This window comes from Myxocyprinus asiaticus, chromosome 29, assembly GCF_019703515.2.
Source record: "Myxocyprinus asiaticus isolate MX2 ecotype Aquarium Trade chromosome 29, UBuf_Myxa_2, whole genome shotgun sequence".
In the NCBI taxonomy this organism is placed as follows: domain Eukaryota; kingdom Metazoa; phylum Chordata; class Actinopteri; order Cypriniformes; family Catostomidae; genus Myxocyprinus; species Myxocyprinus asiaticus.
In genome coordinates this window covers 7,574,571-7,598,911 of record NC_059372.1, presented here as the reverse complement: position 1 = coordinate 7,598,911, position 24,341 = coordinate 7,574,571, and the positions used below count along the sequence as shown (strand labels likewise).

The 24,341-nt window shown below is 38.3% G+C and overlaps 1 protein-coding gene across 2 annotated transcripts in view; it reads right to left on the bottom strand.

Annotated features, from left to right (window-relative positions):
• The window catches only part of LOC127420540 (podocan-like), a 31,117-nt gene extending 14,131 nt beyond the window's left edge, over positions 1-16,986 (bottom strand). Inside the window, exons 1-6 of one of the 2 annotated variants that reach the window (XM_051662904.1) lie at positions 16,845-16,986; positions 12,220-12,567; positions 11,591-11,684; positions 9,362-9,426; positions 6,158-6,267; positions 4,345-4,501 (exon numbers count right to left, since the gene is read on the bottom strand). In XM_051662904.1, coding sequence (XP_051518864.1) covers positions 4,345-4,501; positions 6,158-6,267; positions 9,362-9,426; positions 11,591-11,684; positions 12,220-12,567; positions 16,845-16,931 — 861 coding nt within the window. In that variant the 5' untranslated portion in view covers positions 16,932-16,986. Of the gene's footprint in view, positions 1-4,344; positions 4,502-6,157; positions 6,268-9,361; positions 9,427-11,590; positions 11,685-12,219; positions 12,641-16,844 lie in introns of both variants that reach the window. The other variant, XM_051662905.1, reaches the window with a different exon arrangement.
• Between the last annotated feature and the right edge of the window lie 7,355 nt (positions 16,987-24,341).

The following is a 24,341-nucleotide window of genomic DNA, read 5'->3' as shown; positions in this document are numbered from 1 at the left end:
CCTCCATACATGTGCTATATTTGTGGGCCTGTGAAGTTATTTGTTTTGTTCTGTTATTTTGTTGTTGTTATTGTTTTGAACTGTTCATAGAGTGGTTGAACATAAACAGGTGTTTCACGTCTCCATTTTCAGTTTCTTTATTTTTGGAGTTTTATTTATGGTTAACTTTTTGTTTCTTGAAGTTTCGCTTCACCTCGAATTCTACAGTCTCCATACAGGCCCAGGCATCCACTGTATCACCTGAACCCATGCAAGTTGCATACAATTGTGTTTCCATGGAGGAACGTCGACGCAACAAAATCCTTTTGCTTTTACTGTGGTTCACCAAGTCATTTCAATGCTGCGTGTCCACACAAGAAATCAAGTTCCCCTGAGTCAAGGCAGCACGTGAGTACCATGAAAATATCACACATCTCACATAATTTTCTGTTGCCTGTAGAGATCTCCATTGGTGATCATGTAAGATGTGTTACAACATTAGTGGATTCTGGTGCTGCTGTTAATTTAATTAATTAGGAGATTGTTCAAGAACTCAACATACCCACCATTGAATGCTTTCCTAAGATTAACATCACCACTGTTGACAACGCACCTATTGGTACTGGCATAACACAACAGACTGTTCCTATAACCATCAAGATTGAATTTTCATATAGTGAGATATTTCTACATGTCATCAACTCACCTAAGCGCGCTCTTATCCTGGGTCATCCCTGGCTGGCCATCCACAACCCATCGATATCCTGGAACCAAGGTGAGTTCACACATTGGTCAAGTTTCTGTCATAAACATTGTCTCCATGTTGCTGTTTCTAGGCCTTGCCTTATCACCAGTATTGAGAGTCATGAATCACAGAAGGAGACCACAATTCCCAAGGTGTATGCAGAGTTCAGTGAAGTGTTTAGTAAGATTAAAGCTACACAACTTCCTCCTCATCGTCCATGGGGCTGTGCTATTGAACTTCTGTCCAATACAGCTCCACCGAGAAGCAAGGCCTATGCATTGTCACACCCCAAAACCCTCGCCATTGAGAATTACACTGAGGAAGCCCTTGCCTCTGGTTACATCTGTCCCTCCACCTCCCCTGCTGCTGCTGGTTTCTTTTTTGTAGTGAAGAGGGATGGAGGTCTATGTCCCTGTATCAACTATCGAGGCCTGAACTCTGTCACCATAAAATATCGTTACCATTACCACTTATCCCCTCAGCCCTTGAACAACTCCGTGAAGCCAAGATCTATACCAAACTTGATCTAAGGAGTGCTTATAACCTCGTCAGAATTCGAGAAGGGGATGAGTGGAAGACTGCTTTAATCACCACCAGGGGGCACTATGAATATTTGGTCATGCTGTATGGACTTGCTAACGCCCCCTCAGTTTTCCAGTCCTTTTATCAACGAAATATTCAGACTTACTGAATCATTGTATGGTGGCCTACACTGACGACATCCATGTTTTTTGAGTAGATCAGGAACAACATATCCAGCAGGTCAAGACAGTCTCATCACGTCTCCAGGAACACCAACTATTTTTCAAGGCAGAAAATTGTGAGTTCCATACCTCTCATACCACTTTCCTGGGTTACAATATCAGCCAACAAGGTGTGGAGGTGGATGTCTCAAAGGTAACATCAGTCACCGAATGGCCTCGACTTTCTAAAATCAAGGAACTACAGCGGTCCCTGGAATTTGCCAACTTCTACTGCCGTTTCATTAGGAATTACAGTACCATTGCAGCACCACTTACGTCGTTGCTCAAGGGAAAGCCAAGCAAGTTGCCATGGAACGATGCCGCATACCAAGCCTTCATCTCCCTCAAGTCAAACTTCATGACCGCTCTGATACTGAAACATCCTGGCCCCAATCTTCCCTTCATCGTTGAGGTAGACGCTTCAGATTGTGGGATTGGAGCGGTCCTGTCACAGAACACCAGGCAAGCTTTACCCTTGTGCCTTTTTCTCCAGGAAGTTGAACTCAGCTGAATGGAACTATGATGTGGGGAATAAAGAATTACTTTCCATGAAGGCAGCACTCGAGGAATGGCGTCACTGGTTAGAGGGGGCAGTCCACCCATTCCAAGTTATCACCAATCACAAGAATCTTGAATGTATCAAGGTAGCCAAGAGATTGAACACACGTCAAGCACGATGGTCATTGTTTTTTTACCAGGTTCAATTTTACAGTCACTTACCATCCTGGCAGCAAGAACAGCAAGGCAGATGCACTGTCATGCAGACATGATCCACCTCACCTCCAACCTCACCCTGGGTCCATCCTGCCACCATCTGTCATAGCACCGATTAGCTGGGACATCATGGAGGAGATACAACGAGCACAACAGCATGAAACGTCACCACCTAACTGCCCCCCTACCAAGCAATACATACCCCAAGCTCTACGTCAGAGGACAATCCAATGGGTCCACACTTCCCTGAGCACAGGACACCCTGGTATCCAAAGAACTGTTACCCTAGTACGTAATTCTTTCTGGTGGCCATCGCTGACTCATGATGTGACTAACTATGTGAAGTCTTGTCAGGTGTGTGCCCAATCCAACCCCCAGAGAACTGCCCATGGGGTTGCTTCAACCACTGCCCATACCACAAAGACCATGGTCTCACCTGTCCATTGACTTAGTCACAGACCTGCCAAACTCCCATGGATATACTACCATTCTGGTAATAATTGATCGATTTTCTAAATCATGTTGACTTGTCCCTCTCAAGGGTTTCCCACTGCCATGGAAACCGCTAATGCTTTGTTCCAAGTGTTTAAGATCGTGTCCGATCGATGTTCACGTCCCGAGTTTGGCAGGTGTTATTCAAACAACTGGACATCAATGTGAGTCTCACCTGGTTATCACCCTCAGGCCAATGGACGGGTGGAACTTCTAAACCAAGAGATTGTCATATCTTCAGAGCTATTGTAGCTGTGAACAGGAGAAGTGGAGCGACTTCCTGCTCTGGGCCGAATATGCACAGAATTCCCTCACTCATACCTCTATGGGTTTAGCCCCCTTCCAATGCGTGCTGGGCTACCAACCCCCGATGTTCCCTTGGTCAGGAGAACCTTCTATGGTGCCAGTGGTGGACGATTGGATTAGGCGAAGCGAGAGGGTGTGTGACAGCGCACATGTCCGGCTACAGCGAGCGGTCTGAGCATAACGCTTCCAGGCTGACCGACGGAGGTGCCCCCATCCCAACTATCAGCCAGGACTGAAGGTCTGGTTGTCCAAATGGGATCTCAAGTTGCGGCTACCCTGCAGGAAGCTCAGTCCAATGTATGTGGGTCCTTTCAGAATTATCCATCAAATAAACCCAGTTACTTACCGTTTAGAGCTTCCTGCTAATTACCGCATTTCTCCTTCCTTCCATGTGTCCTTGTTGAAACCCGTCCACCTGGCATCTGGAACCACGGATTCTGAGCCTCCACCTCCATTGGAGGTAGATGGAGCCCCAGCGTATATGGTCAGAGAGATCATGGACTCAAGACAACGAGGGAGCCAGATGCAATACTTGGTGGACTGTGAGGGCTACGGACCAGAGGAGAGATCATGGGTAGCCACCAAGGACAAATTGGACCCGTCCCAGATCCAAGAATTTCATCATGCCCATCCTAATCTTCCAAGACCAAGGGGACGTCCCAGTAGCAGAACACCAGGAGTTGTTCGTAGAGGGGGGGGGGTTCTGTAACATCCGAGGTTGTTAACCCTGCTACCAGCCACCAGAGGGAGCCCTCTCCCGAATACTAACTCTGTACTGTTTCTTCTTTGATTTCCTGTTGGAACTATATAAATACCATGCTGATCCATTTTGACTTTGTGACGTATTGCCAGTTTACCCTGCCTTACCAAGTGTTTTTCCATTGCCATTGCTGATTGTTCCCTTGTTATGACCATTGCCTGTTTTCCTGGATTTACTGCCTTTGGATAACCCTTTGTTTTCTTTGACTTGTTGGACCGTCTTTTTGGTTTATTGGATTATACCGCCTGCTTAACTACCTCTATTTGCCTGCCGATTTGGACTGTTTGCTTGTGTACTTTAATAAACTTCCTGCACATGGATCCTAACACTGTCTCCATGGCCAGTTCGTTACATCAAGAATGAACAATGTGGCATTGAGTTTGCAGGTTAGTATATAAACTGGTGTAACTGCGCAATAAATTATTATGCAGCACTATTTAAATCTGAAAAAAATGCCTATATATCAATAATCATCGGGTAAATTTTCTGATAATTGATGCATGCAAAAAGCACTGATCCCAAGCCTAGTGAGTAAATGATGTCAGACTTTTCATGTTTTGGTAAACTGACTCTAAGCAGCTATTGGAGTTCAGGAGTGGCCATACCTTCAGGTGTAGGCGGTAGAGGGCGGTTGGCAGATCCTTAGGAACACACCGGAGGAAATTACTGGACATGATGAGGATCTCCAGGTTGTCCGATCCATTAAACATGTTCTCTGGTAGACCGGCATCTGTTAGCTTGTTGTTATGGAGATAAACTGACCTGACCCACAGCACACAGATGACTGATTAACATACAGTTGAAGTCAGAAGTTTGCATACAATTAGATTGAAGTCATTAAAACAAATTTAACCACTCCACAGATTTAATATTAGCAAACTATAGTTTTGGAAAGTAATTTAGCACATCTACTTTGTGCATGGCACGAGTATTTTTTCCAACATTTGTTTACAGACAGATTGTTTCACTTTTAATTTACTATATCACAGTTCTAGTGGGTCAGAAGATTATATACACTAAGTTAACTATGCCTTTTAAGCAGCTTGAAAAATTCCAGAAGATGATGTTAAGCCTTTAGACAATTAGCCACTTAGCTTCTGATATGAGGTGTACTGAATTGGAGGAGTACCTGTGGATGTATTTTAAGGTCTACCTTCATCATGTGAAAATCAAAAGAAATCAGCCAAGAACTCAGTCTGGTTCATCCTTGGGAGCAATTTCCAAATGCCTGAAGGTACCACGTTCATCTGTTCAAACAATAGTATGCAAGTATAAACACCATGGGATCACGCAGCCATCATACCACTCAGGAAGCAGACGCATTCTGTCTCCTAGAGAGGAACGTAGTTTGGTGTGAAAAGTGCAAATCAATCCCAGAACAACCGCAAAGGACCTTGTGAAGATGCTGGAGAAAACAGGTAGACAAGTCTCTATATCCACTGTAAAAAGAGTCCTATATCAACATAACCTGAAAGGCTGCTCAGCAAGGAAGAAGCCACTGCTCCAAAACTGCCATAAAATAGCCAGACTGCAGTTTGCAAGTGCACATGGGGACAAAGATCTTACTTTTTGGATAAATGTCCTCTGGTCTGATGAAACAAAAATTTAATTGTGTGGCCATAATGACCATCGTTATGTTTGGAGAAAAAAGGGTGAGGCTTACTAGCCGAAGAACGGCATCCCAACTGTGAAGCATGGGGGTGGCAGCATCATGTTGTGGGGGTGATTTACTGCAGGAGGGACTGATGCACTTTACAAAATAGATTGCATCATGAGGAAGGAAAATTATTTGGATATATTGAAGCAACATCTCAAGACAGCAGGCAATAATTTAAAGATCGGTCGCAAATGGGTCTTCCAAATGGACAATGACCCCAAGCATACCTCCAAAGTTGTGGCAAAATGGCTTAAGGACAACAAAGTCAAGGTACTGGAGTGGCCATCACAAAGCACTGACCTCAATCCGCAGAACTGAAATAGTGTGTGCGAGCGAGGAGGCCTACAAACCTGACTCAGTTACACCAGTTCTGTCTGAAGGAATGGGCCAAAATTCCAACAACTTATTGTGAGAAGCTTGTGGAAGGCTACCAGAAATGTCTGACCCAAGTTAAACAATTTAAATGGCAATGCTACCAAATATTAACAGTGTATATAAACTTCTGACCCACTGGGAATGTGATGAAAGAAATAGAAGCTGGAATAAATAATTCTCTCTACTATTATTTTTACATTTCACATTCTTAAAATAAAATAGTGATCCTAATTGACCGGGAATGTTTTCTACGATTAAATTTCAGGAATTGTGAAAAACTGAGTTAAAATGTATTTGGCTAAGGTGAATGTAAACTTCTGAATTCAACTGTACATTGAGCCACAAAGTGCAACATAATACATGTCAAAAGAAAGCTTCATGCTTACTTGAGAGCAGGCTTCTGTCCAAAGGTGCCAGGGTAGATTCTGGTGAGCTGGTTAGCAGCAAAATCAGCACTGACCAAAGAGGAAGGAAGGTGTCTCGGAGCAGCTGTGAGCTGTGAAAAAGCAGGGTTGGGTACTAGGATGTGATCTTTAGGGTGGGGGGGCAACTGTTTATCTCAGACTGGGGGGGTGCCTCTTTAAAATTTCACTTGGGTTGGTCCCCCTTGATAGTGTTTCAGCATTGATCTGGGGTTAGGATTAAAGCCTATCCTGTTTTAAGTCCTGCAAATCTGTCCAGAATTCACTCTGTGGAAACAGCTAGAGGTCGACGAGTCTGCTTTAATGTCAACCACCTGGTGTGCACAGCTGGCTGATTAACAGGGAAAGCTGGCATGGTACATCCACAGACAGGAGCAAGAGTGTATGTGTGTGCACTAAAACCCGCTGCCACCATGTCCCCATTACCAGCTGGCATAAGAACAATCCATATGACTAACGGATTGGAGGATTGTGGCTAGCTGAACAACAACGAGCACACCGCTTGGTATGGTAACAAGAGGAATAAGAAAACAAATGACTGTGTCTCCTGCCCAACATAAATATCAAACTTCATTTTCCGCCATCAGTCAGTTTTAATCAGAGCTGGGAATGGCTTCAGTGAGTAAATGGCTTCTGGAAAACAATCGTAAAAAGTCATAAGTGAGTCACTCTCACAGGCTATAGATGAACATTTTGGCATTTCACCAAAAGTCATAATTTTGAGGGTTTATTTGTTATAACCACTCTTTTTTTTTTTTATGACTCTCAAGGAGTTTGTTACCAGTGTGTGCTTGCTTGCCAACAAAAACTGCAATTAAATTGTACCATTCAGTTATTTAGAAGTGGGTGATTATGTGGAAAATCAACAGTGCAAATGAGAAACACTCAGGATATGAAGCAACTTGTTTTAATTCAAAAGTGTACTGCATAATATCAGAGGAACTCTCATATGATACCGTGTAAATGTTTGAACACTTTAACAAACATGCAGGACTCATATTTAAGGGTGATGTAACATGCACCCATAGACCTTGAAAATGAAGTGTAACTCATCTCACACGTTTGTGCCACAGACATGAATAATACATCAAATTGTGCCGCCTGTTGAGGAGAGGTGTGCTATTGTTTCTCTAAGCAATCTGACGATTTTCGCAGGCAAACAAATCCCACTTACGGTAAAGTACTGGCAGCTGTGTAATTGTTTCAGGCATTGCAGTATGTCATTTTGGGGTACAGTTCATTACTTTATATACTGTATCATTCAATGCTATAATGTTAATATACCAACCTACTGAACTAAGAAAAATCTGCTTTGCACTTTTAAATGTGCTGTTAACCAACGTAATACAGATGGTAAAACAAAAGGCGACACTATGACTTAAATGTCATCATAAATGGCCCTCCCAGGAGAAATGGCTAATGAAAATGTGTAAACACTGTATGGGCACAGTCACCATCATGGTACTATAACATATGTGATGCTAAAATAATGCAATAAACACTAACTAAACAACATATAGCTTAACCTCATGCAACCCTGCATACACATGCGTGGACATTGTATTTTTGGCTACACAACACACAATTTAAATTAATTTAAACCAACTGATCTCAGTTCAGGAGACTCTGTGCTGTCAGTAAAGGGTTAAACTTTTGACATAAGGAGTCATGTGACAAAACAACATGGGGCCGATCACAGCAGAGTTTGTCTTTGGGAGAAACGCCAGCAAAACCACATCTGGTAAGAAACCTAATTAAGCTTTTACATTGAAACCTGTTTGAGTCAAAAGATTAGAGTCTGTAGAGATGTGCCATTTTTCAAATTTGAGTGATTTATCGCGAAACGCCACGCTGCTAAACACAATGTACACTAATATGTACTTTAGTGCATTTTTTTCTTGGAAATCCTATTTACTGCATTATCACATTGAGAATCATTGGGTTCATCCAAAAGCTGAAAAATGTTGCTTTCAGAGGCTTTATATGGAGTTAGGATGAAAAGATGCATTTCAAACTATTCCGAGAACAGTGCAGACAGACAGCACACTGGAGGTTAAGTCATTCACTAAATAGGGAGCAAGGGAGCTCCCTATATCTCTCTATGCAGCTAAATGCATTCACTCCTAAAATCCGAACAAAAGTTCAGTTTCAGGCTGCAGATGATGTTTGGACCACTCAACATGTTTGGCAGACATGGGACAATGGTAATCAGTACATAGATTCAGAATTTATAAATGTATAATTTTATTTTTACTTAGTTGGCAGTGATTGGATGATGCTGGCCATTACTCTGAATCAGAATTAATTATGCAAATTTTTGTAATGTCTCAAAAACATAAATAACCAACACTCCTGGAAAGATTTTCCTTTGTCCCACTGTCCACATACTCTATGTTGCCATACATTTTTAAGAAAACTATTTGCTCTTTTTTTTATTTATTTATTTATTTATTTATTTATTTATTTGCATGTTTATTAGGCTCTACTAGTTACAAATCAAAAAGGGAAATGGAAAATGCGCACAGCAGTCACGCTCGGGTCTCAGGAGGATAAAACACCCCAATATACATAACCAATAGCAAAAATATGAAGAAACATAAATATTTCAATAAAATATAATCAAATGTGGTGGGTCAAGCAGGGACTTCTGGGAACTCCCAATTATTTTTTTTAAATTATTTTTTTACTGTAATTTTAACAATAGTTTACCATAAAAGTATGTATCGTCATGTAAAATATTTTGTGTTGTAATATAAATTTACAGTCAACTACGTATAAGGTAAATCATGCTTTTTACTTCTAATAAAAATTTTTTTATGTATATATTTTACTGTAAAATTATATGTATTGTTTTATTTATCTTATATATATATATAAATTGTTTTTTTTTTACCATACATAGTAAGGTTAACACATTTTTAAAGTGCACCCACAATACTCTTGCATCATGGCAGCAAGCTTTGTAAGGCCAAGCGCAACTCAAGTGGCCTTTTTCAAAGGGTCATAAGAGGGTGAAAATGGTCATGAAAAACTAATTAACGACTATTTTCTTATGTAAATTCCTATTTGGAATTAAGGGGGAAAACAGCTGTGTCCAGGTTTGATGGTGTTTATAGCACACAGAGAGGGAGAGATATGAGAGCTTGAGAATAAACATTTATGACTCACCTTATTATTTGCCAAGTACAAATAACTCAGCCTTTCCAGGATATGTAACCCTTCATCATCAAGACCTGAAAATACACAAACACAAACATTATTCCATTACATGCAGCACATTCCTTAATTTCAGGTTTCATTTTAAGTTCTAAAAGCAATTTTCAAAAATCATCAATGTGCATGGGCAGTCTAACTATAGAGGGGCTACAGTACACTGACAGAACAGTGGGCTGGAATGTTAAACTAAAGTTAGTTCAACATAAGTTTCTGCCAATTTATCTGTCCTCTTTAAATCCCTTTAAATAAGGTCAAAATCTTCAGAAATAACATTTTCATTGATCTTTTGAGGTACAAGTGCTTGTTGAAGAAGGTAGACATACTGTAACTTTGAGAACTAAAAAATTCAGAACTTCTGCAACTTCATGTCACACAGATCGTGTTGAGATAATTAGGAGAAAGAGGAACAGACGCTATTATTCCTCTCCTAAACACCAAAAGAACCAACTATAATGTGGGAAAGTGTAACACGTGTGGCGTTATCAAAACGTATCTCTGTTTGCTTGAGCGGCCCGTCCAGCCTGACACCGCAACATTGGCTCAACCAGTACCGTGAGTTTGACCATCTGTTTTTACGACAATGAAAGACAGAGGGAATTTTTGGGAAACCTGTTTGAAAACAGTCATTACTTTTTGCAGTTCCATTTGGTGACACTAGAGTAGAGGTCTGCTACCCAACCCGAGCCCAACGGAACATGACATTCTGGTTTCGGGCTGATTTCGAAGTTCTACAACTTCGTGTTTGGGTTTGTAAATAATGAAAAAAAAAAAAAAAACAATGATTATAATAAATTATTTAATTCGATATATTTAGTTTTTTGTTTGTTTGTTTGTTTCACGCATGCAATCTCACTCATAGACCCCGGCGAATCCGGATACATTTAAAAAGGGCGTTTTCATTTTTTTACACTTTCTACATCCACACTGAAATGTCTTTTCTTTAAAAAAAAGGCTTAAATCACCTTTCTGCACATGCAAAAAAAAAAAAAAAAAAAAAAATGTAACAAGCGTGGCTCTGCATCATTTCCATGTACGGCCTGAAAAAAAAAAGGTCATCTTTTTCGAATATCTCAGTTTTCCCTGTCCACACTACAACACGCAGAGTTGGGAGGATTACTGTTGAAATGTATTCCACTACAGATTACAGAATACATGCTGTAAAATGTAATTTGTAATGTTTTCTGTTAGATTACTCAAGGTCAGTAATGTATTCTAAATACTTTGGATTACTTCTTCAGCACTGGTAGATTTTTTCACTTGTTTTGACTATAAAAACTCTGCCAGTACAGTAAGACAAAATACACATGTTAAAAATACATTCTCTGAAAAACCTAAATATCTTATGCAGTGTTGTTTCTAAAACACAATAAATCAAACTGATCTTGTTTTAAGGATTTTTAGATATTTTTACAGGAAATGTTTCTTTGTAAACATGCTAGATGGATGACTTTGACAACTGTGCCGCTTCTCATTGTTTTTCAGTGTTTCAGGGGCTGCTGAATTTTTTAGACACTGTGTCTAGTTAAAAGAGAACTTCCATTTTTAAAAATATATTTTGAGAAACCTTTTTAAGCACAGGTTCCACAAAGATTCGATGTTCTGAAAAAGTTCAGGTTGCAAAGAGGACTTCGTGTGACTGATACACTTGATTCCAGATTGTTTCCCATGCAGCAAAGTATCAGCGATTGATAAACGGTAAGCCAGTGTTTTTTTTCCCTTTTGCTCTGGTGCGCTGGGGGCCGCCATGCTTTGTTAAAAACTATGTATGTTTACAGTTACTATATTAATACTAATGTTACGATGCTTAAATAAACGATTTAGAGTTCAGGTCAGGTTTGGGCTCAAAATTTTATGTCTCTTCAACTTAATGCCTGTGCTGTGCAGACCTCTAAACTTGATGCATAGAAATGACTGACTTCACCTTAAATAATAATAAAAAAAAAAAAAAGTATGATATGACCCCTTTAAAAAAACCTCCCACCAACATTTTCCACTTTAAACAGTCATGCTGACCACACATGCAGGAAACAGCAGAGTTCCAAACACAGCATACCCCTTTTCATCCTGCTCTTTCACTCCCTCTCTCTTTCTTTCATTTTTAAGTTCTGTAACACATTATTTCCCGCTCTGTTCAGCTGCTGTCCTCTACTGACCCCCTCATTCCCCTCTCTTCCTCTGTACCTTGTGTTGTGAGGCGGTTGTTCTGTAAGTTTAGGGTCTCCAACTGCTGAAGGTGTGAAAGATGTTCTAGTGTGACCTCTGTGATCTGGTTATTCTGGAAAAGAAAAAAGAAAAACATTTCATTTAAAGGGATGATTCACCCAAAAATGTAATTTCTGTAATCGCTTACTCCCCCTCAAGTTGTTCCAAACCCATATGACTGACTTTCTTCCATGGAACACAAAAGGAGAATCTCCAAGCTGCTCTTTTCCATACAATGACTTCAATTGCATTGCATGGAAAAGAGCGGCTTGGACATGCTTGGAGAAAGAAAGTGGAGTTTTAAATGGCATGAGGGTGAGTAAATGATGACAGAACTAATCTTCTAGTTTGTTGAATATTGCTTGAAACCTATTATTTGTTGAAACTATGTTGAAACATATTTTTTATGTATTTGTAAACTGAATTGATTTATGGAAAGATTAGGACTTGGAACATTTGAGAAGATAATATTGCAGACCTCACAACCTCTAATGTCCTTTCAAAACATTTCAGCCATTTATCTCGATTAGGCTGCTTCTTTTTCACTTATTTTATTAGAGAATCAACAAGATACAAGCAAAATATTCAGTAAACACACACACACACACCTGCAGAGAGAGCTGACGGGTTTTTTCTGACAATTCTGGTGGGAATTCTGTGAGGCTCACTCCATTGCAGTCCACTGCCTCCTCCACAGTGCAGCTGCACTTTTCCGGACAAAATATCAATTCCTTCACATTTTTCGCTGCTTCATCTAATTCCACTTGCTTCTCATCCAGCAGCTGAAGATCCAGGTTAGTTTCTCCTTGACCTCGCATCAGAGTCCAGCCTAACAAAACCAAACACAACAGCTCCAGCCGGCCACTCCACTGACCCATCACTTTCAGGCCGGATAATACTTTCACGTCGCCTAAACAATGTCCAAAATTCCTCTTCCAGCTCTGGAATGTATCCACCTGTCAAGCCAGAACCAAATCATATCTGGACTTCAGGGCATCAAAAGAAACCTGCTCAATTGTACAAAGAGTTCTGGATGCAAACAAATGAAACAAGTTTAGTAATTGATAAGATGGGATTAAAAAGATGGGATCAATTCTAAAAGAGTAAGAAGTTCACAAAATGCCAATATGAAATGTAGGTGGCGCTCTAATGCATTTTAACCCTCAAAGATGTGCTCGTCCATATTAGACATTCGGTTTCATTTTCAGTTCACCCCCACTGTTTCATCGAATATCTCGGCCTCTGAGTGGACTAGAAGCTCAATCTAGGTGTCATTAGATAGCTTTAGAAAAGCATTAGAAAAACTTTTCTCATCAATAATCGATAATATATATTTCCAGTGATTTGTTTAGCATGCTGTTCCTGCTGGTTTGTCCCCCTGTATTTTGTATGGATTTTTATATGGACCGCATATTTTGTTCTGGACATCTAAGATGTAACATTGGATTATTCACACAAGCAAGCTCACAGACAAGTAAAAAATAGATTTTCTTTTTTTTTAGAAAACTGCCTAAGGTAAAAGCAGATATAGTAAAAAGTTTTTAGCTATTTGGGGCTTACAGCAGCAGTGATCGGTGCATAAAGAGACATTTGTATTTAATGTCTTACATGTATCATATTTCATTTTGTGATTCTTTTTAAATTCCTTCAATCTGTCACATCATGACAACAAAATAAATCATAGAATTGCATTCCTGAGAATGAGAGCTTTCATTTAATACATTATTTGTGTATTTAAAGGTGCACTCAGTAATTTTTTCCTAATTTAAAATGTTTAACTCCTAAAGACATAAATTGTAATTTTGCAATATATGTAGGGAATCATGAGCACTCACATTAAAATGAAGACACCAGTCATAACAGTAACCTTATAAAAGCTGTTTTATTCTACATGGAGAGGGTTCGCACAGGGGGCTGCCATGTTAGAATCACATGACCAGCCGAATCTCAGTAACCATTCTGTTATTTGACACTTTGACACACATTTTTTCTCCACTTTTTCTCCCCAATTTGGATTGCCCAATTCCCAATGCACTCTAAGTCCTCATGGTGGCGTAGTGACTCGCCTCAATCTGGGTGGCGGAGGACAAACCCCAGTTGCCTCCGCGTCTGAGACCGTCAACCCGTGCATTTTATCACATGGTTTGTTGAGTGTGTTACCGCGGAGACGTAGCGCGTGTGGAGGCTTTACACCATCCACCACAGCATCCACACACAACTCACCACGCGCCCCACTGAGAGCGAGAACCACATTTTAGCCACCACGAGGAGGTTACCCCATGTGACTCTACCCTCCCTAGCAACCAGGCCAATTTGGTTGCTTAGGAGACCTGGCTGGAGTCACTCAGCACGCCCTGGGATTCGAACTAGCGAACTAGCGAACTCCAGGGGTGGTAGTCAGTGTCTTTACTCACTGAGCTACCCAGGCCCCACCGACACTTTCACTCATTTATTAAAGTAATCATGGCTGACTGTGAATACTACATTTCTACAATGGCATCTGAAACTGAAAACTATTGATTTTAAATTATGCTGCATCCAAGCCACTAGGTGTCAGTGTAAGTCCAAGATGACACAAAGACAAACGTTACTGAGTGCACCTTTAAATGCTATTTGAAAGACGTTTATATTCATATTCATATTTCTACCATATGAACTCTAGGTGGTGCTGATTTGTGACGCAAATGTTTTCATGCCTTATTTTGTTATTTTATGTAACATAAATGGAGAAGTGATGGTTATCTACGAAAAGTTCAGATTCTAATCAAACAGTACCCCATATGCCTGACTTATGTTTTTGGAGATTCTAACATTTTAGCATAAATTTAGGCTGTCCTGAGGCATAAAAGAACAACCCCTGAGCAACACAATTTTCCTCTTGGTGCAGTTTGATCAGATTAGTAAGTAAGTACTGATGAAAATGTATTGATTGAATGCTTTGGATAAAAGACAAATGCATAAATGTATATACAATGTAAAGTATACAGTAGATACTGTAAGTGGCTAAAGAGTCAGTAAGCAGAATGACCAGAGTAATTTATGTAATTTTTATGTACTTTTTATATATTAGTACTGTTAAACCTACATTACAATTCTCAAAGAAGCCTTTTTATTTTTATATCTACCTTTATGTTTAAGGATATTACTTGTTTGCTGCAGGGTTAAGTAAAATCTCATTACTTGATTTGTGATTTCTGAATGGTTTGGATTGCTCTTTAGAGCAGATGGTAGCTGCTTGAAAAAGCCAGATACAACAGCAATTAATGTAGAGCAAATTAATTAATATGGTTTATTTTACTCCTGTAAATATATACAAGTGTCGATTGGTTCCTGGGGTTCATTCACCCCTTTCTCCCAGTGAAATGACCAACAACCCCTGAACTTAGAGCAGTTTCATGACAAACACCAACATTCCATTCATTAAAGCCTTGTTTCCCAATGTCCTGCTGAGGAATTGGAAGGAATATGAACTGGAATAAAAATCTGGAATGAGTTTTGTCAATCACAAACAGGTGTCTTACATAAACATAGTTAAAATCAGAGTAAGAAGTGCTGATCTGAGGTGGGTGCTTGGGGAAAAGGCTTTCTAAATAATCTCAGCTAATAAAACTGGAATATTCTCAAAGCCATCATGACCGTGATTTTGCCAAGTAGGACGTGTTCTTGGAACAACATTCCCCATGCAGCAATAAATAAATAAATAAGAAAATAAGAAACAAACTAAATTAAAATATATAAATATTGTAAATATATTATACATGTTTTATATATTTTATTTATATTTAAGGTGTAGTTTAAATGTATTTTAATAGAAAATATATTGCTCATACTGTATATTTAAAAAAAAAAAATGTTTCCTTTTTTTTTTTTTTTGTTGCCATTTTCTGTATATTTCAAGTCAATATATATATATATATATATATATATATATATATATATATATATATATATATATATATATATATTGTATATATATTGTATATATATGGGTTGGGGCGGGATGTACAGGAAATGGCTAAAATATATTAGGAAACATTTATATATAATAATTCATAAATACATATATATGTTTTATACATATATTTTGGACAATATATGTAATATACTGAATACATATATGGTCCAAAATATATATAAAAATTTAAAATATAATCCATCAACAATATTAGATACTTATATTATCTACAGTTTTAGTTGTTTTATGGTATATTGTCACTACATACAGTATATATATACTGTATTTAATATATATTTGGGGGGAGGTACAGGAAATGGACAAAATCTATTATGAAAATTCATAAATACGTATATATATATATATATATAGAAATCCACCAAAAATATTCAATAATTATTTTGTTCAATTGTTTTAGTTTTTTTATGGTATACTGTCACTACATTTGTTCATTTGGCAGATGTTTCAATCCAAATCAACCTATTTTGTATTGAAGGTAAACATTATACCAGAAGATGTGGTTTATGGGCATCGAAGCCACAACCTTGGTGTTACTACTAACATGCTTTACTGCTTGAGCTATAGGGTAAACATATATCATCATATATAACAAATACCATCATATTAGTACAATTGTTTGACTATTACTATTTAAAAACAGTTTAATTTAAAGTTATAATATGTTAACTTTGTACAAAAATGAAGATACTCTTTAGAACATTCTCAAATCATACTGGATATGATTGTAATTTGAGTGCATGTTGTCATTAAAGCAAAAGAGGGACATATCAAATACTAAGACATTATGAAATTCATGCAAATTGTTCAATTTAATCTTTCCTCAAATTAAAATAAAAACTTTGTATTAAATTAAGCATTTTCACTGTCTCAGATTTTTGGACCACACTAAATATGTTCACTTCTGTGCTCAGTTTCTTTGCCAAATAATAGAAATGCTCATAATAATGAAGAAATTTATGTTCTGAGAATAAAACAGGTACATTCACAAATGTTTGCTGTTATGTAAGACTAACTGTAACTCAAGAACATATCCAGATGTCATATCCAATAGAACAGCACTACAGCACTTTAAAAAACCACAACACTGCATAAACATGACACGAGATAACCTAGAACACACCTGTTTAACATAATAACATCAAAAACATCTGGAGTCAGTTGACATGCTCTGGAATGGATCGTAAGAAAAAAACACAATAATCCAGAAACTGTGAAGTGCATAAAAAGGGACTACTGTATAATCTATAAATTCCATACCTTTACGGCCTCTGAAACACATCCAAACACAAGCTCAGGACGTAAAGTAAAAGTCCAAGGCTCAAAGTATCCTAAAAAAATGCCCATACACTTAATAAGATCAGGAGAGCTGCAGAGACAGTCACCGACCAGATGTGTGAAGACCCGGAGTGGAAACTGGAAAGAGGAAAAGGGAATAAGTGGCGTCGCCAAAAATGAACTTCTTACATCTGTCTGTCCCGAATTTTTTTTTTCATGATTTTAGTGGAAATATCAGGCTAGTGTGGATTTCACGTTCTGGGAAACATTAATAAGAACATCAGAAGCTCTGAGAAATGTTATCACTTTACTCGTTAAACAATATTATAAGTTGTCATTCACATCTAGAAAGTTCCTCAGCACAATTAGGAAACAAATAGGTCAACACAGTAAAACATGTGGTTTTTATTATTCTCTTGGTTTAGACTGCATCACTTATCATAAGAAAGCATGTCAGGTTGTGGTAACTCCTTTTTCATGTAATTTTTTTATTCACTGTTGTATCCTTCTAAACTGTTGCAGATATTCAAAGGTCAACATGAAACAGGATATTCAATGAGATAAAAATGTAGGACGAGACTTGATTTTATCCATTGGTTAATAATCGGATCATGAAAAGTGGGCGTTCCATAGCAGAATGGAGCTATAGCTGAATGTGACTGTCTGAATGTCAACATAAAATACAATTTTACTTATTTACTTATTGCACATGATTTATCAGTGATCGTCTTTGTAATTCTTTCTTTAAATGTTGACTATAAGAGTATAACTAATGTAAAGAAACGAAATAAAGTCCAGAGAGAAGCATTAGCAGTCTGCCAATTTTAAGAGGAAGATCCTAAACTCTTTGTCATCCTTCTAAAAATGAACTTGTCTGGGTGAAAGCACGTGGACATCAAAGTGAGAGGAAACAGGATTCATGATTCACGATTTAGCCATGGACAAGATGATAAAAATGGGATAACAGCTCTCACCAAAGAAACGTAAACATAATTCACAGTCATTAAATCACAGACCGTTTAAAATCATATAAATCTCTTCTTAATGGCAATAAAACTAGACAATGGGGGGCATGAGGGTTATTTTAGTTAATCTTTCATCTGATTTTAATTTGTGCTGGGAGAAACAGAACAAGATGTGACCCACTGTAATATATCACATGTGTCTGCAAAAGACGTCTTGTAATTTTAGTTTATTTATTTTATTTTCATTAGAAATGTAACAAGTTGCTTGACCTCATCCAATAATATTTAGCATTTTTAACAAACATATGTTTCTTATTTACAGTTCACATACCACTATGCTGTTATATCATTTTAAATAACTAGTTGCTAACTATAATATATAATAATTTATAGTAATTACGATCATTATAATTACAATAATAATAATAATTGTATTATTTTTATTACCACTTGTACATTTTATTTATTTTTTCTACATAATTTCTTTATTTGTATATAAACAATACATAAATTTAATGTACCCTGAAATAATAATACCCCTCAAATAATAAAGAACATAAATTTCCCAAAAATATTTTCAAAGATTTACACAAACCGAATTGCGTAACCTTTAAATTATGTGCATTATTATGAATTAAGCATAAATGTGAAGTTAATTAATTCAATTAAAAATCTGACGTAATAATGATTAATTAATTAATTAATTAAAATATGCCTAATTCGTGGGCCTGGGTAGCTCAGCGAGTATTGACGCTGACTACCACCCCTGGAGTCGCAGGTTCGAATCCAGGGTGTGCTGAGTGACTCCAGCCAGGACTCCTAAGCAACCAAATTGGCCCGGTTGCTACGGAGGGTAGAGTCACATGGGGTAACGTCCTCATGGTCACGATTAGTTGTTCTTGCTCTCAAAGGGGCGTGTAGTAAGTTGAGAGTAGCATGAGCCTCCACATGCTGTGAGTCTCCGCGGTGTCATGCACAATGAGCCACGTGATAAGATGCGTGGATTGACGTCTCAGAAGTGGAGGCAACCGTGACTTGTCCTCCTCCACCCGGATTGAGGTGAGTAACCGCGCCACCACGAGGACCTATTAAGTAGTGGGAATTGGGCATTCCAAATTGGGAGAAAAAAAAAAAAAAAGCCAAATTCATAATAGGCTTAATTCTTAAAATATAATGTTTGAAAAAAAAAAAAAAAAAAAACATTCTTCCACACAACCATCAAGCCTTGAAGCCCATTTTAAGTCAATTTTGATTGGTATGATTGTTTATCTTGGATGGGAAAAAAACGGCCTTATTCGTTTAGTCTGAGCTTGGCTCATTTACACACCGTACTATGTCATAGTCAAGATTGTAATAATGGATATACTGTACCACAAACACACTAACATACACAAAGTCTCTCTGTCTTTCCTGAAATGCTGGCTTTACCTAGAGGTAATTTCCAGAAGGGTTGAGTATCATTAAATCATCAAGGTTCACACTAGAAGATTTGATGTTTTTTTTTTTTTTAAGAAATCCTGTGGGTGCCTGGAGCTCAGTGGGTGAGCAACAACAGGCAATCAAAGCATTACAAATTAAATACTCTAGACATCCTTGAAAGCCCTTTTTATGAAACATTTATTAATAATAATACATATCTCATTTTAAGGTGATGTGAGTCAGAGTCACAGTCAGAGACCCACAACACAAAACTGATGAAATTCACATTCACACACACTCACACACACTTAAAGCGACAGTTCACCCCAAATGAAAATTCTGTCATCATTTACATACCCTCATTTTGTTCCAAAACCTTATTTTTTCCATGGAAAACTGAAGGAGAAATTCTAAAAGATGTACCGGTCATCTTTTACAGGTAAACAGCTCACTGGAAGGGAAGATTATCGGTGAATAACGGCTGAAATTTCAGTCTGTTCCTCACACAAGGCTATCGTATGACTTCAGAAGACTTGGAATATATACTGTAGAAAGTTGTATATTTGGACTATTTTTATAACACTTTTATAGTGCTTTTATGTTCTTTTTGAAGACTGAATGGTCTAGTCACCATTCATTGTTATTGCCGAGTAATTATGTTGGCTTGATTTTCCAAAAATCCCTGAGCCAAGACCAAAAATATCAATTGTAACTCCTCCTAGAATTTTCAAGCTACATCCACCAAATTTGGCACAGACCTTCAGACTGTTCTGAATTGCGTTGCTAAATCAATCAATCAATCAATCAATCTATCAATCTATCTCACATCAAAGTTTGTCTTGACAAACTCTACCTATCTAGTTTTAATTAAAGAGCAACCAGAAAATTCAGATATTCAGAATTCAGTCCAGATAAGTCTTTAAAATAAATAAATAAATAAATCTCCTTTTGTCTTCCATGGGAGAAACAAATGACATGACATGATGATAAGTAAATCATGATTTTACTGAATTTATATTTTTGGGTGAACTATCCCTTTAATGGTCTCCATCTAGTCTAGACATATTTCTTTCAGAACCTGCCCAATGAACTGGACTGAAAAACACAGCTATATTTGTTCTGCAGGTGTGCTGCATATAATATCTTTGCATAAGCTATATGTGACTATCTGCACTGTAAAGATTAATTTACAATATAAACACCACATTTCAAAGATTTATCATCAGATGGCCACACATACCTGTCCAGATCAAAATAAAATAAATAAAAAAATATCTTTTACTTTTCACTGTCTGGAATCTGAGGAAACAGACCATAAATTTAATGGCCATGAATGTTATCGCTTATTCCCTCCTGTTAAAAACTCTCCCTGGGGATTTTTCAACTCTCAGCGGCCCGGAAAACACTCCCTTCAGGTCAGACAGCAGATTAGACCTTACATATTGCAAACTTGATCTTTCTTCTTTTAAACTGTACTCTTCAAAGAACACTGTCAATTCAGAACACTATCATAACAAAAGATATAGCGAGGTTTAAAGCCGAAGAGGGCAATTTACATGCCACTAGCATCACCAAGTGGAAGGCAAAAATAGACTGTATTAAAAAATAATTCTAAACACACCCACCATCTGCCATTGGTCAAGCAATGAAAGCTTGGAAATTTGACATTATATATACTTTATTATATAAATTAAACATTTCCCAAAGTCTAAGTGGGAGGTTGACTAATTAAAAGAACTAGTCCCTACATAGGTGGCGTTTTCATTGCAATGGGCATTAAATCTCTTAAACTCTCATCCTCAAAGTAAATTCAAAGTTTTAATGTAATTACATGAAGTACTTGGGCTGAATGTTTTTTTTTTTTAAAGCTTTACAGGGTAATTAAAAGCGTAGGAAATGCATGATGGAATGTTAGCATAGCAGGCCAATCACTAGGATTGCCAACTGTCCCGTATTAGCGTAACATCCCGTATTTTGGCTGATATAAAGACATCCCTTTCTGTATTGAAGCAGCAAAATGCTCAAGGTGGAATATAATGTCAATTCTACACTACTTCGGCATACTGAATCCAGATATCTGAAATAGTACATCTGATCTGTAAGAATACAAATTTCAAATAAAGGATTTAAGAGAGAGAGAGAGAGAGAGAGAGAGAGAGAGAGAGAGAGAGAGAGAGAGAAACTGAAAGGTTTCAGCAATGGAATCTAGGTCAGATCTTGTTCATTTTAGGGATTTTGTGTTTCAGCTGAAGTTTTCTGAGGGAAAACAAAAGCGTGGCAGGCTTGAAACATGCCAATATATTCGGGTGGATAGTTTTGAGCTTTTCAGAAGTGCTGACAGAGAGATTTATACTGGAAATGTAATATAAAAAAGTAATAGGTATTTGATAAAAGTAATTGATAAAACATCAACCATTTCTTAAAAACGTGCTATTCACCACATTAGAGGAATAGTTCACCCATGAAAATGAAAATTTAACATTTTGGTCTGTTCTCACCCAAAACCAACTGGATCTCTTCAGAGGACATGGATTAAACCACTGGAGTCTTATGGATTGCTTTTAAGCTGCTTTATGTGCTTTTTGGAGCTTTAAAATTTCAGTCAACATTCACTTGCATTGTGATGACCAACAGAGTTGAGCAGAAGAAAGTAAGTCATACACATCTGGGATGGCATTAGGGTGAGTAAATGGTGAGAATTTTTTATTCTATTTTTTTTGGGTGAACTATCCCTTTAGCCACATTTAGAAGTACATTTTTAAATATGTAGATTTTTTTTTTTTTTTTAATTTATGTCTATGATTTATAGAGGGTCAGCTGGTCAGCAGCCGGTCTTCGTTAGCCCCTGCTGGTAGATGCTGGAACTACACCCACACCCTAGGTGATGGAAAAAGCATCTTTCTCTATTGACAGCCATTCAACAGTAGCTGTGTTTTCTTGAACAAACTATCTATTTTCAATCTCAGTTATCTAATTACATTACAGTACATCTTTTTACAGTGACATATTTTTAAAGGGTTTTTTAAAAATTAAAATGGACTTATATTACCCCCTATTTGTTTCCATTTATGAGTGATCGGCCAGATCGTGCACTTCCGTGGAACCAAGGGCATGGCCAGGAGATCACTTTTGGGTGGGCCTCAATAAAAATGGATAGGCCAAGTTTTCACCAGTCTAAAAATTTTCCTTAACAACCGGGAAGTGATGCATTCAAATAATTCTTTCACACTTTCAGAAATCAGAATTTATGCATTTTTGTACTATTTTATAAATAAACTCCTCTCACTTTCAACTGCTTTATTTTCAGCAAACTTAACATGTGTAAATATTTGTATGAACATTAAAATATTCAACAACCAATTAATAAACTGAACAAGTTTCACAGACATGTGACTTACAGAAATGGAATAATGTGTCTCTGAACAAAGGTGGGGGGGGTCAAAATCAAAAGTAACAGTCAATATCTGGTGTGGCCACCAGCTGCATTAAGTACTTCAGTGCATCTCCTCCTCATGGACTGCACCAGATTTGCCAGTTCTTGCTGTGAGATGTTACCCCACTCTTCCACCAAGGCACTTGCAAGTTCCCAGACATTTCTGGGGGGAATGGCCCTAGCCCTCACCCTCTGATCCAACAGGTCCCAGACGTGCTCAATGAGATTGAGATCCGGGCTCTTCGCTGGCCATGGCAGAACACTGACATTCCTGTCTTGCAGGAAATCGCACACAGAAGGAGCAGTATGGCTGGTGGAATTGTCATATCATGTCAGGATGAGTCTGCAGGAAGGGTACCACATGAGGGAGGAGGATGTCTTCCCTGTAACGTACAGCGTTGAGATTGCCTGCAATGACAGCAAGCTCAGTCCGATGATGCTGTGACACACCGCCCCAGACCATGACGAACCCTCCACCTCCAAATCGATCCCGCTCCAGAGTACAGGCCTCGGTGTAACGCTCATTCCTTCGGCAATAAACATGAGTCCGACCATCACCCCTGGTGAGACAAACCGCGACTCGTCAGTGAAAAGCAATTTTTGCCAGTCCTGTCTGGTCCAGCGAAGGTGAGTTTGTGCTCATAGGTGACGTTGTTGCCAGTGATGTCTGGTAAGCACCTGCCTTACAACAGGTCTACAAGCCCTCAGTCCAGCCTCTCTCAGCCTATTGCGGACAGTCTGAGAACTGATGGAGGGATTGTGCGTTCCTGGTGTAACTCGGGCAGTTGTTGTTGCCGTCCTGTACCTGTCCCGCAGGTGTGATATTCGGATGTACCGATCCTGTGCAGGTGTTGTTACACGTGGTCTGCCACTGCGAGGACAATCAGCTGTCCTTCCTGTCTCCCTGTAGTGCTGTCTTAGGCGTCTCACAGTACAGACATTGCAATTTATTAACCTGGCCACATCTGCAGTCCTCATGCCTCCATGCAGCATGCCTAAGGCACGTTCACGCAGATGAGCAGGGACCCTGGGCATCTTTCTTTTGGTGTTTTTCAGTGTTTTTCAGAGTCAGTAGAAAGGTCTCTTTAGTGTCCAAAGTTTTTATAACTGTGACATTAATTGCCTACCGTCTGTAAGCTGTTAGTGTCTTAATGACTGTTCCACAGGTGCATGTTCATTAATTGTTTATGGTTCATTGAACAAGCATTGAAAACATTGTTTAAACCCTTTACAATAAAGATCTGTAAAGTTATTTGGATTTTTACAAAATTATCTTTAAAATACAGTGTCCTGAAAAAGGGACATTTCTTTTCTTTTTTTTCTTTCTTTTTTTTGCTGAGTTTATATATTTGATGTCAAAGAATAATCTCTAATATTCTGGGTGGGTCTGGGTCCAATTTGGGTGGGATTGGCCCACCCTTGGCTACGCCACTGCGGGGAACCCTGCGCTAGCTGAGCAGATGCCATTTAAATGAATGAGAATGCTAATGCTAACAGATAGCTTTATAATAGCAATAACTTAACTGAGAAAAAAATAAGTAATGTTACCAGAGATATTCTATACAGAGATATGTGCTTTTACCATTGTCGAGAGCATAACGGTCAACTTGGATCACGTGAGTCTTCTCTGGCCAGTCATATAATGGCTGACGTCAATGGACC